Here is a 16646-nt window from a genome sequence, read left to right on the forward strand (position 1 = left end):
AAAAGACAACATTATCATAATGGAACAGGTGCACTTCTGTAACATGAAAGTACAAAAGATCGAATATCATACGAAAGATTTATTACAGCACTAAAACATCCTTCCTCAGCCACGATTGGGCTCCCCAGTCATTAAAAGATGAAGTGGTAGGCCAGAGTGTATAGCTCAAGAGGAGATATTCTGTATACTAGGTACGATCAGCCAAGCCGACATACCAGCCGACATGCTGCTAGCCGCCAGCCGGCTCGAGACCGCTCTGCAGCAGCTCACGGCCGGGCCCGGTTAGCACAGCTGTCTGAGCAACTGTGAGTCCTTTCTTTGTCTCTCTGCGGCGTTTGGCAGGTCTCTGTTGTTCTAAGTTGAACCAAATGAACCTCACCTGAGATGTAGCTGTGAAAATGAAAGAGAAATTAGCTGTGGTGGGGGGGGGGGGGGGGGGGGTTCAACAGGGTGCTTGTGTGTTCTCCTTGTTCAGAAGTTGCTGTCGTGCTTCCAGCCCTCTCAATCACCATCAAGATGCTTTGGTCTCCTCTTTTGTTTATTTTCACTTCTGCTGGCATGTGAGATTTTTATTGATGACTTTAATAGAAGTCTGGAGTTACTTTTTAACGCAAGTGTTACTGCTGCCGGCAAGGTGGAAACGAGGAGGGGAAGCCAAATCTGGGGAAAGAAATGAGGCGGATAGAAAATATTTAGAGCAAATAGCAGGACTCTGACTTCAATATCCGTGGGGTTTCTCTCCTTCGTGTCCCCACTAATTGCTTCTTAATTGCTCTCCAGTAGAGCTAATCATCTCCAACAGAAATGGCAAAACAAAATCCCATGTCTCTCTTTAATGCACTATGAACCTTTAAGCACACAGTTTAGGCTTTTGCATCCGCAATCCACAAATCGTGTTAATGACGGTCCTGTTTGGATTACTTAGCTAATCGTGACTTTCTTTTGCAAATGGAGGAACCAGACTGGGAGCTCCAGCCAGCTTTTTAAGCTGGGTGTTGTATTATTTGAGCTTCCAAAGGACTGTTTAGAAGTGCACTATCAAGTTGCATGGCCTCAAAAAGATTTGCACGGTATTTGGAGAGAGCTGCTTCTAGATCAACATCCCTGCTTTCAGCAGAAGCGTTTATCCAAATGGCACTATTGGCACATAAAGGATCCGGTCACAACCACCAGATAGATATGGAGCCCGATACTGACCTTATTAGGCAGACGTGTCATCGACCAGATTGACCAATCCAATGGCTGTGTGTCATGAATTGCAGGGTTTCTGCTTATTAATAAGGGGAAAACAGTTAAAAAATGTCAAGCTCATATGTCATTGTGTAACAGCTTTTAATAAGCAAACCAAAAATTAAATCTCAAATATAGGAGAGAAGAGTATATTTTAATTTAAATATCACAGTATGAATAAAGGTGGGTGGACAACTCTGAACTAAAATGAAGACAAAGCGTTACCGATGCATCATAATCAGGACTGCGTGTATTTTAAATGTGGTTTGCATCAGCTGGAATTGAACCCTAAATCTGGGCAGATTAAGAGTACACTACATTATACTGTTACAGAGAAGTAATGCAGCATCACTCACACGGGATCTCAGGGTCAGACAGGGTTCACATGAAGACACAGGTTAGAACTTTAAACTCATTGATGTAGTTACTGGGGGCAGAAAGTTGGAGGTGTGTTGTGAGGCCAAATGGGCATTTCATCAACTATATCAAGTTGTTCTTTCTTGTTTCGTAGCGGTCTGATTTTTATGCTAGTTTCAAGAAAAGTGTGTGCGTACCCCATTGGCAGCTTTCTTGTTTGATATATTATTGTAGTTGTTTTGAAGAAAGGATTGTTGGTTTTGCGGTGAAGAAACAAGTGGTCCTGTAAATGCTCCATGTGAACCACCGCAGACTGGTGAAAGGTTTCGGCGACTGTTTGATGGTGGCGCCTCAGTGACAAGTTGAGCCGTGCCTCTGGCTGATTGACTGACTGACAGTCTGTCAGGGAGTCCGGGGTTTTTTTCTACGAAAATGTTGAAATTTGAGATTTTTCATTGTTGTGTGAACAGGAAGTCTCCCAGTGATGCAGGAAACGGAACGGCTACCGTGTTCCAAAAATGCCAGATTCCCAGGGCCTATTCCCCGAGCCCCCAGCCCCGGCAGGAGTCAAAACATCTCCAGCTTTAGAATCCAGGGACACTGTATTTTTAATCTTATTCATTTTCTTTTCCCTCAATGGTTCCAGGAAGTGAAGCGGGAGCTGCGGCTCTTCCTCAGGTCCTGGCTGCGTGTGTTATCCGGACTCTGACCTGATGTTTAGGTTAGCTGTGACGTCATCAGCCCTTCACTGTGTGACAGATGCAGAGGACACACAGCTGGCAGCAGGGCAAGGGGGAGTGGGGAGACGTGAAGCAGACCTGCAGTGCGTGTCTTAGCCTTCCTGTGTGTCCAGCCCTATCAATCCTGTGCTCTCCCATACACACGTCCACGTCTACGTGCCTTTGTCCTAACCTCGATCCGGCTGCCTTTGCTGCCGGCCGGCAGAGCAGCGAGAGGGCCAGCGACGTCCGTACTGATTAGGCAACGGCATGTTTGAACAGTGCGTTTTAGGAATACCTCAGTCCCTGCCTTGAGGCTTCTGTCTGTCAGAACGGAGCCACATATTTATTTACAGAACTCGCCCCCTTCACTTTGCCTCCCGCTCCCTCCGCTGTCTCCAAGCTCTGCTAACAGCGAGCATTTGTAGTTGTGGGGAGAAGACGGAGAAGTGGAGAGAACAGAAATTCGTTATACATATTTTTTTCCACGTTTCGGTCTCTTAACTTCATTCTTGAGATGTCTGCCTGTTGCATATTTGAGTCGCTCCCCAAGTATGCACGAGAAGGTCTCCTAAGCCTCCTCGGCCTCTCCTCCTCTCTGTCAATAAACCCACACTGCAGCTCTCAGCACCCAGCTGCCCACTCCTGCACACCATTTATTTATTCACTGGAGTAGCCACACCGCTCGCTCTGCCTCTTTTACTCTCTCTGTTTTCTCCCCTCATTCCCTCTTTTCGAATTCCCTCTCCCGCGTAAAGCTCTTCATGCTAAGTGATGGATACAAGCCATCAGAGTTCCTCCGAACCCCCCAGCTATTTTTGGCATCCAGACATCCAGCTCTGCTCTCCCAAATGTTATTGTTCAGAGAGTTGAGACATTTTAGATTCACATTACCTCCAGGTCAAAGGGCTCCAAATGTCCCAAGACCACAAAATGGTGCTCTTAATGGCTTTGGTTAGGTGAATTGATCCAGTACAGTTACCGCTGGGGCAAGGTCACTGCTGCTGCGTGGGAACAGGCACAAGGAGGGGGGGTAGGTTCAATGGCAGCATCTGTGGGCGGAGAACCGGCGAGGTTATCTCCCATCTATCACTGGGGTAGGGCCTGTTTATTGTTTTACCTTCGGTTCCTGAAATTGAAAATGTTCCTTTCTCCGGGGATTGCGCGTTTGTTAATCTGCAGTGTGGAAAACCGTTTTCCGCTCTTTTGCTTTTTCCACATTTCTTCCCAACTCAAACATCCATGCTAATATTTTATATTTCTTCTGATTGTTGTTTAGGTGGATTTCTACTGCATGTTGTCCGTCACAGTCCTTTACAATTACTACTGACTTTTGTGTTGCAGCGATCCACCAGAGGCTGGAGTCTGATGGCACGGAGAGGGTGGAGGGATCGATGACCCAGCGACTAGAAAACATCCTCAACAGTAAGCGTCTTTTCATTCAGACCCAAGAGAAATTACAAATGTGCAGGTTTAGTTTTTGGGACATTTCCCCCAAACACATCCTCTTAGCACATAAAGGCCCCATTTCATGATCCAGTTAATGCATTGATAGCTGATGTCATGTGTGTTTTATCTCGTGCTACATTTTGCAACCTTTTTAGTTGTTTGACAGCTTTCCAGTCTTCTTAAGATACAAGAAGAACACATTATCATTGAAAAGAACAGATTGAATTTGTCAATAAAAAAGTAACTAAATCTATTGGTACACTTAGCAAAAGTACGTTATTTTGTTTCTGTACAATCCTTTATCATTCTTTGATTTAGCTTTACTTTTTATTCTGCAAGTTCATTTTCAGCAAAATGTTTCTCCTCCAAAAAAGGACTTCATACTCTACCCCTTAAAATCATTGCACCGGTTTGGCTAAACTTCCTACAATTTTCTAATTGCGTAAGATACAATTCAGAGAGGGAACTCTTCCAGGTCATTAATTCAATTGACATCACAGATGCACTCAGTGATCAATTTTCAATGTTTTACAGGGCTTTTAATCTCAACTCAAGGCACATAGTGATCGCAAGGTCGAGAACAAAGTCCCACGCTCAAATCCTATATACATTTTTTAAACGCATTAAAAAAATAAAAAAATAACTTTAAACTCTGTTTTATCTATTGTTTGATTGCCTTCTTTCGAATGAAGAGCTCTTTTTTGTGTTGTTATTCTCTCCCTTCACATTGATTTGTCTTCTTTTTTACGCCATGTCCTTTGGTTGATTTTAACACATTCAAATTAAAACTCAAAGAGCAAAAGGGTCACAGCGATTATGAGACGAGACAGTCTTACGCTCTGTGCCGCCAAACTTATCTCACACTGATATGCCGTCCATTAACGGAACACATGTGTATGTGTGTATGTTCAGTCGCCTTTTTGGATCAGCCCCGGTTTAACAGGCAGATCCCTCAGCAGATCGTGTGTTCCCACCCTCTCATCTCATACATGATAATGTGGCTCCTCTAATGGAGGGTCAATAAGCAGGTCCTTTTCCCGGAGTCTAGAGTAAACAAACCACCAAGCCGGACGTAGCTTTCATCCCCACAGCCCCAGACTAGTGGGCCCGTGGCCCCAGTGGGTCCAGGCCACCGCGCTCACCCCCCAAAACGCCATACGTCAGACACGCAGCGCCAATTAGCCAATCACAAAATAAGAATGTTTTCACGACAACTCATATTGGCGAGTGAAAAATAAGAATTTTCCCTCTGTTCGGTCCCATGCTGTTTTTCCTTCAGGGATTTTGTTTTGGGGGTGGGGTTTCTGTTTTGATTAGAAGAAGTCGTTTTTTTTTTTCCTATTTGACGAAACATCCGAGGCCACCCACGAAGCCAGTTGATCGTGCAAAAGTTCCTCTCAGCTGTGTGAATAAGAGATAGCTGTCACTTTCTCCGTAGCAGCTCCGACTCTACTATGCCAGATAGCGTACAGAGCAGGAAGAAAGCCAGAGACCGCCATTAAAGGGGAAATGTGGTATCAACATTTATTTTCATAGTCTCCCAGTTTCTCATTTGCTCCTGCCTCTTTTGCTCTCACTCACACTTTCTCTCCCTGTGTGCCTCGTAGGAGCGAGTGATACTGCAGATACTCTGTTCCAGGAGGTCTTGGGGCGGAAAGACAAAGCTGACTCCACACGCAATGCACTCAACGTCCTGCAGCGTTTCAAGTTTCTCTTCAACCTGCCACTCAACATTGAACGCAATATCCAAAAGGTACTATCCGCATAGTACACGCATGTAAACTTGTAAATGCTCTCATTTGAGCTGTTGCTAGTGAGATATTGGATCATTCATCAAGAGGGGAAAGCCTTCAGCTCTCTGAGTGATGGAGGAGGTGAAAATCTGTTTTACAGTCTGCACACTCAGAACTTAGAATAAACCCTTAGAATAAAGTGTTTAGGACTGGTTATTTGCGAGGCCATTGTCATCTAAAGATATGTGAGAATATGTAACAGAGAATAATGCTTGAGTCCTGTGGCTTAATGTTCCTTGGTTATTATTAGAACCCAGCAGAACAATCATCATAAAACCTTATGTAACTTCACCTCGAGTCACTTTACTTATTTTTTTTTAAACTGTCTTTGTCTCAAGCTGCTTTGAGAACTCACACAGCCCTACAAGAAAAAGCAGCATTCAACATTATGTGATTCTTGTGAAGCTGCTCTTTTGATTACTAATTGTTACTTCAAAGTTCTTCTTGATTTAGTGTTCCACTGCACTACATCTATCCCCAGTATGTATGTAGTTTTAAGGCGCAGCTTGGATTGCTGTCATCGGAGGGTGGAGCTAGAGAGGCTCAAATAGACAATGTGTGTCACGATTGTTGAGTTTAAAAAACTGAGCTGCGTTATTAACTGAACCTTCTTTTCTCTGTCAGGGTGATTATGATGTGGTGATCAATGACTATGAGAAAGCCAAATCTCTCTTTGACAACACTGAAGTCCCTGTTTTCAAAAAAGGTAAACCCGTTTTTTTCCCTCAATAAATAAATAGATTAAAGTATAAAATCAACCTTTTTTTTCAATGATTCTCTCTATATTGAATACAATGGTTTTCCTGTTACTCTGCTCTAGTGTATGCTGAGGTTGAGATGAGGATCGGAGCTCTGAGGAGTCTCTTATTGGAGAAACTGCTGCAGACCCCGTCGACACTGCACGACCAGAAGAGATACATCAGGTCTCCTTACATTTCATACCATCTGTCTGTATTCCTCCCAGTCGTCAACAACAGGTTCATTATCTACATGTGAAGTAGTATATTTTTTTTTATTTATTTTTTTTATTCTTCACGTCACACAATCTCTGCGTACAGGAAATATAAATTAAAGACATTTCTCTAATCTGTATCATCTTTTTACCAGATCTTCCTCCTCCAGCCACTTTATTCTGTCTGCCTGTTCACTAATCCTCTCAGCTATTTGTTGTCCCGTCATCTTGTTTCTATTTCTATTTTTCCCTCTTCCCTCCCTTTCTTTCCCTCTTTTTTTCCCCCCTCTTTCCCTCTGCCCATTCGTACTTGTGGTCTCACCCGATGTATTATTGTTAAGACCAGACCTGTCAGGATCACAGAGACCAGTTCTCAACCACACGGCAACATCTTTCATCCTGCTGCATTAGGCACGGCTCTGAACGCCCACTCAGCTCCTGTTTACTCTTGCCGTGGCTGGTGGGAGCTGTGTGCATGTGTGCGTTCTATGCCTGTGAGTCTTGCTCAATCTTTCGAAAGATGCCACCTAATGAGAAACAAATGAGTCGGTAGTTCATAGGACAACAGCAGAGGGAGCCAGGCCACAGCTCAGAGAGTGCGTCATCTGACAACCCACAGGTCACTGAGTGATACCCAGGAAGTAAACCCCTGGGAGAGTGATGATTAGAGGTAGAGAGATAAACAAGAGGGTGAAGTGTTTGTGGATAAAATTCATAGATTCTGCCGTGATCGGTGTTTTGCTCTGGTCTCCTCTAGTGTATATTGCACCAGCAAGCCAGCACCTCACCAGAAGAGCTGTGGGTTTTTTTTTTGTCTTTATTTTTTTATGCACATTTTTCACACCTGTGTGTTTGTCCATGCGTAGGTACCTGTCTGACCTGCATGCTCCAGGCGACCCAGCATGGCAGTGCATCTATGCCCAGCACAAGTGGATCCTGCAGCTGATGCAAAACTGCAGAGATGAGTTCATCAGTGGCCAGAGAGGTGAGTCACACTCGCACACATGTCTGACATGACTCGCTTTACACATGAAGTGAAAAAGCCCCTATTTAGCATTTCCAATCAAGCGGCTGGTGGATGTCATGTGGGTCTGAAGGGAGCTGAGGACAGAGGGAAGGCCAGCTGCCTCTCCGTCGTACCAGCTCTCTGCTTGCATTCCCCTCTCCGTCACCGCCTTCCCCTGCTCTGCTCGAGGCTCGCATGTTTATTTTTTTATGAACGTATGAATAAGATGAAAGTGAGGGAGCATTGGCTTTGAATTTGGGTTTCAGGGCTTGACATGTTACTGCGCACACACACAAACTCTCTCTCGCTCACACACACACACACACACAAACTCTCTCTCTCTCGCTCACCCACACACACACACACACACAGCTTCACAGATGGATTGGAACAATTAACCCCAATTAAGCTGTTCCTCTGTTAAATCAGAAAAAAATGTGAACGTGAAACCGTCCGCTCAGGAAGAACAGCGATTTGCCAGCCACGCTTAGACACACACGCACACTTCTACACCCATACTCCCACAAAGACACCCATACAAATACATTGTGAGTGGGTGGCTGCTTCACATAGTGCAGCTGGAACATAAACATGTCTAATGCTAAGGGTAACAGTGGTTTCCGGGGCTCAGGCTTGATGGATCTGGGGGTTGGTGTGCTCCCTGCCTCTCAACAGTTAAATATCAGCTTGATCATCATGTCAGGGATGGCCCCTTTTCAGTCCACACATGCATTCCACAGCTGAGCAGCATGTGGCGGGGAGTGAAACTAAAATTGCATGCAAATCAATTGCAACCCAACTATTCTGAAAATTGCTGGTTTGCAAAGATCTGCGTTTACAGTTTGTTTACTTTAATATAACAGTCTGAGACATGAAATAAACTTCACCTGATTCAAGAGAAACCTTATATCTAAACAGTATTAAATATACAATACAGTTCTGACACCGCATAACTAGACACATTTACTGTGCACAACAAGTCCTCATACCAAAAAAACAACAAGACCGTTGTCAGCGTCTTCCAAAATGACCGACATGACTTTTCCAAACAAGACAAACAAGTGTTTCCTGATCTGCCACATCTATGGTGAAGCTCCGTTTGAGTTTAGGCAACTAAAGCTACTTGGTTAAGTTGAGAGAAAGATCACCTTCATATTAAAAAGAAACCAAACTTGACTGTTTCCTGCAGTCAGCACCGTCAATATCCTCCCCGACCCACTTTCTGCAGAGGTATGAAAAACGTCCTGCTGCCTCTGCCACCAAGAGAGGACAGTCATTATTTGCACAACCACATGAGGCCGCTTTTAAGGAAAATGTCAATTTGGGTCATTTTAAAGGTACCCTGTGGAGTTTTCTCATAGATAAACACAATTCTGCACGACTACGGGTCAAAACCGCCACGTGGTATCCAGAGTTGTTTAAACAATTGACCAACCCTGTCATTTTTCTGGTGAGGATGGCCTTCATCTAGACAATGATGATAGCATGAGAACATACAGAAAGTTGCGCACAGTGCCTCTGTTTTTCTGTCAGTTCTACTCTCGTTGTTTGCCACAGCCAGCTGTCTCCTGTCCCCTCTGCTGTCACACAGGGAGCCCCTCTATCCACACCTCTTCCCCTCTCTCACACACACACACACACACACACACACACCTGGTAGCTATTTACCATCCCCGGTCTTCTCTGCTCACCTCTCGCCCAAGTACGAAACCCGTGCCTCTTGAAACATCCCTCCACCCAAGCAGCCCTTTAACAGCCACCATCAGAAAACCACATCCACTACACCTCCCTGACCCCACTCTTCCTCTCTCTCTCTCTCTCTCTCTCTCTCTCTCTCTCTCTCTCTCTCTCTCTCTCTCTCTCTCTCTCTCTCTCTCTCTCTCTCTCTCTCTCTACCACCCTTACCCCTCCTCTCAAATAGCCAGCATCTCCCCATACCGGTACCTCACAGCCTACCGCTCTGCGAGCAGCCTCCTCTTCCTCCTCGTATCACATTTACCAGCTCAGTTTATTTAAAAGACATCTTTTTATGCTATTGCCAGCATCACACGTGGCAGGGATTAGCCTTTTGTGATGGATCAGCCAAGTCTGCAGTAACTGATGTCATATCCTCTTGTCTCCTGTGAGTCCAGAATATGAGGTCAGAGGCCGTTCTGGTGGATTTGGGATTCCATCAATTACACTATAAATTGCCATAAATGTGAAATAGAGCCATCCATCTCTGTTGGAACAAAAGCCTGAAGTTCCAGTCTTCTTGTGAGGAAGCATATCAGAGCAAGTTGCTTCCGTATGTCTAAACACTCCCATCATGCCCCGGTGCTGCAATCTGACTCTGCCCGATTCAGTTATACACTGCAGTGTTCTTATTTGCTGAACAGCGCGTCTTCTGCCAATATCAATACAATTAGCAGGACATTTTGTTCATAGGAAAATGGGTTCAGTGAACAATTAGAGGGATTCTACATTTGACTGGGAAACATGCGGTTGTGATTTTAGACTCAGTCAGTACCACTTTAGGGGAAACATGTTAATTATTACACTTCAACTAGCATGTTTATCAAGTGTTTGCATGTGTATCAGTGCAGGGTGGTGTATTATTGAGGGTTGTTTTTTTTAAGTTTTATTTTATCCCCAAGAAATCCAGGAATTTATCAGTTTATTTTTATTCTTTATTGTCTGTTTAATCAGAAAAATCCGGTAAAACGTGGATTAAAAACAAGCTGAAAATCTAAACTTAATGCGATTTGCAGGGCAAATGCTGGTAGTTTTACCATTCTGGAGGATTCTGGAGCCCACTTTCACTTCATGCCCAATTTTGTCTTTACTTTTAGTCACCAGACGCATCTTCTCAGCTGTCAGCGCCTCAAAAGAACTTTGTTTACTATACATCATGGTGGTCAGTGGTTTACAGCAGGAAGCTGAACACCTTTTGGATCATTTAGTACAAAGAATGTGGGTAAAACATCTTTTGACTTTTTAGGTGAAAATAAGTAAAAGAGAATGAGTCTTGTGTAATCTGTAGCGTGTAAAAATAACTTACATTTTAACAGGAGTCAGTAAGGTGTGTGTGGACTGTTGGAGAGAAAGTGTGTGGGTGTGTGTGTGTGTGTGTGTGTGTGTGTGGTCAGGGTCCGTGACCCCTTGGGGAACAGGAACTCATCAGACCTGATGAGGAAGTGAGCAGAGCCACATTGTTTCAGCGTCTTCAACACACATTGACAGCGAATCGTAAATTTTAACCTTCAGACTTTTAGCAAGAAACAGCCTAATGAATAGTTTGAGCACTTAAAGCAGCCCTGCTTACACCTAAACTGTCTCTCACACACACACATACACTTGTGCATTCTGAGGACGCCGGGGTTTCAGCCGACACCTGGATCAACAGTGGCTCTCATCCCCGTAAAAAGAGAGGAAAACATCACAGAGACGGACTGTGCACTCCATATGGGCTGTGTGTCAATGTGGTGTGTGTGTGTGTGTGTGTGTGTGTGTGTGTGTGTGTGTGTGTCAATGTGGTGTGTGTGTGTGATGTGAGAAAGCTGTGTGTGTTTACAGATAATCTGACTCAATCGAGAATTTCCTTACATTTTCTAGACTGGATGGCTGGGTTGTGTGCACGGCCGGCTCGACCACATTTGCTCCCCTTTTGTCGGGGATTTCTCAGTGCTCGCTTAAACACTGCATTCAGTCCGTGACTCACCAGTAGACTTTTCTCTGTGTGTGTCACACACATGTTTTGGAAATGTGGCCATCTGTCTCCATTCGTTTAGACAAACTACACGTAGGCGTATTGCAGCGTTGCACGAACTTGTCTTTCATTTTCATTGTAGTAGGTTTTATCCCCTCTCAGCACTGCAGTGTTTCTCTTTCATTCCTGATTGTCAACTTTCGCCCCTTCGTCTGTTCTCCTACAGTAATCTCGTAGGTTCCCTGAACTAAATTGATCTCACTAGCCGAGATACGAGTGTGTGGTTGCAGAAATACTTTCTCATTTCTCGCTGCTGCAAAGCTCCCTGTTGCCATCTAGTGGAGCTCTGGTCTTGAGGATGAGACGTAACTGAGCCCAGTGGGGCCGTTGTAAACCCACTTCACCCCGGTGCTCACAAAGCCCACCGCTCTGTTTCCCCACCCTGGAAACAAGGGTACATTCTCCCAGCTGCGGGCCACGGCAGAGATGGATCAGAACACAAATAAAGAAAGGCCGAGAGGGGCGAGGGAGGATTGTTTGGTGTGAAAGCCTGCTGAGCTTATTGAGGAATGTGGAATTATGGAAATGGCTTATTTGATTATTTGATATCTGAAGTATGTGTTTCTTTTCCCTCCGAGTTCATTTCTCATCTCCCCCCTCCCTTCTCCTCCTTTCCTTTTGTCTGTCAGTGGGTGTCGGAGCTCTGGATCAGGAGGGGGATACCCGTCCGTCGGCCCTCGGCAGGCTTAGCCATACTGCGTCTCTGAAGAGAGGGGGCAGCCTCCGAACACCACGACCCAGCAGTGCGTACCACAGTCATAACTCACCCACGCTCGGTGCTCAGGAGGGGCCTCCCTGTCTGCGGCTCACTCTGAGTGTGCATTTGTTTGTTTGTGTGTGTAACACTTTTTGCCCTGTGCAGTGCTTAGGGGAATCACATTATATAATTGTGCGTGTGACTCCTCACGTCAGACAGTACAGTAAAAGTGCAACAGCGGGAGCCTAGTGTGCCTGGAAGTTAAAGAAGATTAGATTCTTTGAAATACAGAAGCACTCTAACACTTTCAAGTCAGGGCGGTTCGCTAGTTCCTTCTTTACGTTTCCCATCAACTCCTAGTATAGCATGGATAAATGTTGTGGTGGGTTTGTGTAAAACGGTGTGTGTGTGTGTTGTTCTTTCTTCTAGCCTGGCGCTTTGAAACCCCGCAGCAGGTGCAGTTTGTGGAGAAGCTGTCAGATGTGGTCATCGGCCAGTTGCCCAACTTCTGGAAGCTTTGGATCTCTTATGTTAATGGGAGTCTTTTCAGTGAGGTAAATACCTGAGAAGCTTTTACAGTGACAAGAAAAACAGATGCTGTCTGTAACACACAACGGATGCGTTCACCCTGATCACAACAACATTTTGTCCCGTTTGTGGTAACTAGCCATTCAGATAGTTTGATATCCTTCTCGCCTAATCGGGAGAGGCTGAATGCAACGACTGCAGTGGTGTTGAAAACAACAACTCCCATGATCCCACGCTGCTTCCCGATGTCCCCAAACTCCGTTCTTAGTGATTGTTTTGATTGAGAAACTCCTAGCGGCAGAAAATTACGTATCATATGTTGAACAAAAATCCAACATTTTTCATGTTTAAAAAAGTCAAATGTTTTATTGCAATATACTTTAACTAGTAAAATGATGAACCACCACCGTTAATATATGAATAGGCCTGGTGGTCAAGTCATTGATCTTCATCCTGGTGGCCTAGTAATTAAAATAATATCATATAAGTGCAATTTCCAAGCTTTGTTTCTGTTACCGGTTGTCGTTAAAAAGTTATTATTATCAAATGGATGACTTGTTTCAATTTGCAGATGATATTTAACATGAGTGTGTCTTGTTTTCTTTCTTTCTGCAGACTGGAGAGAAATCTGGGCAGGTGGAAAAATCCAAGAAAAATGCCAGACAGAGACAGAATGATTTTAAGGTATGCTTCGTTGTGTTATTTTGAGATTCTTACTCTCCACAGTTGTTTTTAAAATATATAAAATATATGCCACCTGTGTTTGTTTGTGTGTGTGTGTGTGTGTGTGTGTGTGTGTGTGTGTGTGTGTGTGTGTGTGTGTGTGTGTGTGTGTGTGTGTTATAGAAAATGATCGAGGAGATGGTCAATCGGCTGGTGAAGCTCGTTCGGGGGGCTCTTCTCCCCACCACCCTCCCACAGGGGGAGCTGAGTTTTTACGGAGGCTGGGAGAACAAGACGGAGCTCACTGGAGCCTGGCTCACACAAATTATACACACCGTCAGGTTTGAATCTCTGTCTCATTGATCATATGCACTTCTGACATGCTTGTATGCAGGTATTTAAAACTCCATGCCTGCCATACCATTTAATGACCTCAGTCTCTCTCTCTCTCTCTTCTTCTCACTCTGTTTCCTCTCTCGTCTCTCGTCCAGGGCTTGTCACGAGGCTCTGTCTGCTCTGGAGATCCCAAATGACTTGCTGCAGGTCATCCAGGATCTGCTGCTGGAGCTGAGAGTCCACTGCCTCATGGTGACTCTGCTGCACACTACAGAAGGTGAGGGGAGGACTGTGTGTATCTGGGTGTATCTGTTTCGCTGCATTCCTCTATTGAGTAGCGGTCAGTGTCCTCAACTGTCAACATTTTACCTATAACAACTTCCAGGGTAGTGATGTAGAAAGTGTTATGAGACTAAAACCAGACATGCTCGGTTTCACTTGTGGTTAGGCATGGTCATTTTGAGAAGAGTGACTTGTTTTCTCTTAACTTTCCCCCACACTGTGGTCTCGTCAGACAGAGTTTGATTTTATATCATGTTGTGGTTTTCCTTCAGAAACCCCTTAATTCTGTTTATCTTTTCATTTGTAATGACCCTGTGTGAAAGTGGTCATACTACATATATTGTTTTTTTCTTGTCTGTGAGATCTCACCAGTTGCCCTTTCGATTCATGTGTGTACTTTTTGTACACTCAGATGTCAAGAGGCTCGCTGAGAAGGAGGACTGGGTCGTGGATAATGAGGGCATCACCAGCCTGGTAAGGATGTCCTATCGCATCAAGCAGTAGGTCATATCATAGTGAGAAATGATAGACCAACTCCAACAAGTGTCAGTCACATGTCAGATACACACTCAAAGATGCACACCAATGTCTGTCTGTACTCTCTTCGTTGTGTTTTTTTGCAGCCTTCACAGTTTGAACAGTGCATGGTCCTGATGCTGCAGTCAATCAAAGAGCCCCTGGAGATCAAACCTGGGGAAATCAATGTAAGATAGTCAGCTGCAATCATCAACGCAAATACACTTAAGTAGCAGAAGTAGTCGTATGATAAACACAACCACAGCTTTAGCCTCCTCAGTTAACTCATTGGTTGCTGATGCAATCTGTTTAGCCAGTCAGAAACATTTGTTTTTATCACACATCTAACGTCTAACGGTGGGTCAAAGCAGAGGATAAATATCTGAACTACACCATAACATAGCGTGGAATCAAATCAAATCTTATTCTCTGCAATCCCAACTGTTGCATCTGTGGTTAAGAACATGTTCACCGCCAATTAACCCCGAGAGTGTTTAGTGATTGCTCACACAAAACCCAGAGGAACACAGCGTCTGCTGTTAAGTAACTTGAATAGGATAGCAGGACCTTTCTGATGTGTTTCACTGTCTTTTCTTTAGGTGCTGCTGTTAGACCAGGTCCAGGACCAGGCCACAGAGCTCAGTGTGAACATCATGAAGGTAAGATCTGTCAGCCTGCAGACAAAACGACAGATATGGTTCTATTATGGATGTCTGACCTACACACACAAAAAGCCCGGAAAGCAGTATTTAACTCAATAAATTCCGAAAAACGAGATCTCTCAAGATGGACTACGTGTTACAATCAAGTATAAGAACTCGCAAGAGAAGCATGAGCACTTTATCATTCAGTCTGACACAGATTATAAGATTATAAAGATCTAGTTCAGTCGTGAGCTGAGCGAGTTCATCGTGTAGAGTAAGATATGAGTATGGCGTATGTTTTTCACACCATTGACTGACTGCTGTGTTCATGTGTTCAACGCAGGTTTTCATAAACTGCTTGGAGCAGCTGAGCACTAAAAGTGACGTGGATACTTCTCAGTAAGTATCTGGATGACTTTTCCATATCTTTGATTATAGTGTGCTTAACTCTGACACTTTCTTCCTGTGTGTGTGTGTGTGTGTGTGAGCAGCAACATTTCAGTGGACCTGTCCTCTCCACATCGGTTTACTGGAGTTCACGAGGGCTTCAGTCCAACATCTGTAAGCGTGATGTTTTTTTTATTTTTTATTATTTCCTTTCAAACTGTTTGGGGTTAATACACCTGAAAGCCCACATCTGTCAGCGTCACCAAAGCGTGGGCTCTCTCCTTTACACAACAGTCCAAACGCATGTCTCACTCATTCAAACCACGAAATGTTATCAGGCTGTTTCCTGGTTGTGGACAAGAAGCAGATACGTCCTCATTTCCTGTAACTTGTTTGAGATGTTAGCGAAGGGGGTTAAGCGCAGGGGAGGAGGAGGACGAGGAGGAGGAAGAGCATGGCGTAGAGTGCTTCTTGTAAAGGGAAATGGAGCAAGGTGTGGACGGGGGTTTCCCCAGCCTAAAACTATGCGTAGCAGGGGTTAGGCAGCGAGACTCGATTGAGTGCAGCTGACCAATGTTAAGGCTGGTGACACTCTTGATATGAAATCTAGTTGTTTGGCAAAGTAGAAACCGCCACAAACAAACGAGAACAGTACCTGGCTGCCATTACTAGATTAATATCAGTTTATATCCACCCACGGAAGTCTCATGTTATCAGGTCACCAGTCTTAAAATATATATAAAAATATATTGCTGCCAATGACAACATCATTAGTGCTTGTCAAAATGTACGCCAACCATTCTGCCATGACCCCTCCTGCCAGTGTTTGTGTGCGATTCTTTGTATGCGTTATTGTGTGTTCTACTTGTTTGTGAGTACCAATTTGAGCCTAAGACCTTGAAAGTGAGGACATTTCAGCAACATGAAGACATTTTGGTAAAGCGAAGACATTTAAGGAAAATGAGAACAAGTTTGAAAACTAAGGACACTTTTGACAAGACAGAATGTTTTAGGAGATTCTGGATTTGTGGGCAAATTGGGACATTTTTAGGAGAGTGAAGACATGTTAGGATGTGAAGACATTTTTGAAAAGATAGTTGTTGTTTTTTAAGTTACTGCATTTAAAAAATGTGAGAACATTTTTGCAGAATAAGGACATTTTAGTAAGCTAAGGACACAGAAAAGTGAGGAAATGTTTAGAAAGTAAAGAGTGGGGTAGAAGTTAGTACATGGAAATGGAGGACATTTTAGGAACATTAGGACACTTTGTTCGGTCCTTAATACTTCAAAGGGCTGTTTGAGGGTTAGTAGTACTTTGTCTAAGGGTTCATGTCACATG

General features: G+C 44.2%; 1 protein-coding gene across 1 annotated transcript in view; it reads left to right on the forward strand.

The window, feature by feature from the left end:
* The window catches only part of exoc2 (exocyst complex component 2), a 39951-nt gene that overhangs the window by 18875 nt on the left and 4430 nt on the right, over positions 1-16646 (forward strand). The window contains exons 7-21 of the mRNA XM_079158168.1: positions 3651-3731; positions 5363-5508; positions 6173-6254; positions 6369-6471; positions 7367-7485; positions 11884-11997; positions 12381-12505; positions 13095-13163; positions 13326-13483; positions 13634-13755; positions 14173-14234; positions 14384-14464; positions 14876-14935; positions 15264-15319; positions 15412-15481. Of these exons, the coding sequence (XP_079014294.1) occupies positions 3651-3731; positions 5363-5508; positions 6173-6254; positions 6369-6471; positions 7367-7485; positions 11884-11997; positions 12381-12505; positions 13095-13163; positions 13326-13483; positions 13634-13755; positions 14173-14234; positions 14384-14464; positions 14876-14935; positions 15264-15319; positions 15412-15481 (1448 nt within the window). The remainder of the gene's footprint in view (positions 1-3650; positions 3732-5362; positions 5509-6172; positions 6255-6368; positions 6472-7366; positions 7486-11883; positions 11998-12380; positions 12506-13094; positions 13164-13325; positions 13484-13633; positions 13756-14172; positions 14235-14383; positions 14465-14875; positions 14936-15263; positions 15320-15411; positions 15482-16646) is intronic.

Source organism: Pholis gunnellus, assembly GCF_910591455.1.
Source record: "Pholis gunnellus genome assembly, chromosome: 4".
NCBI classification, from domain to species: Eukaryota; Metazoa; Chordata; class Actinopteri; order Perciformes; family Pholidae; genus Pholis; species Pholis gunnellus.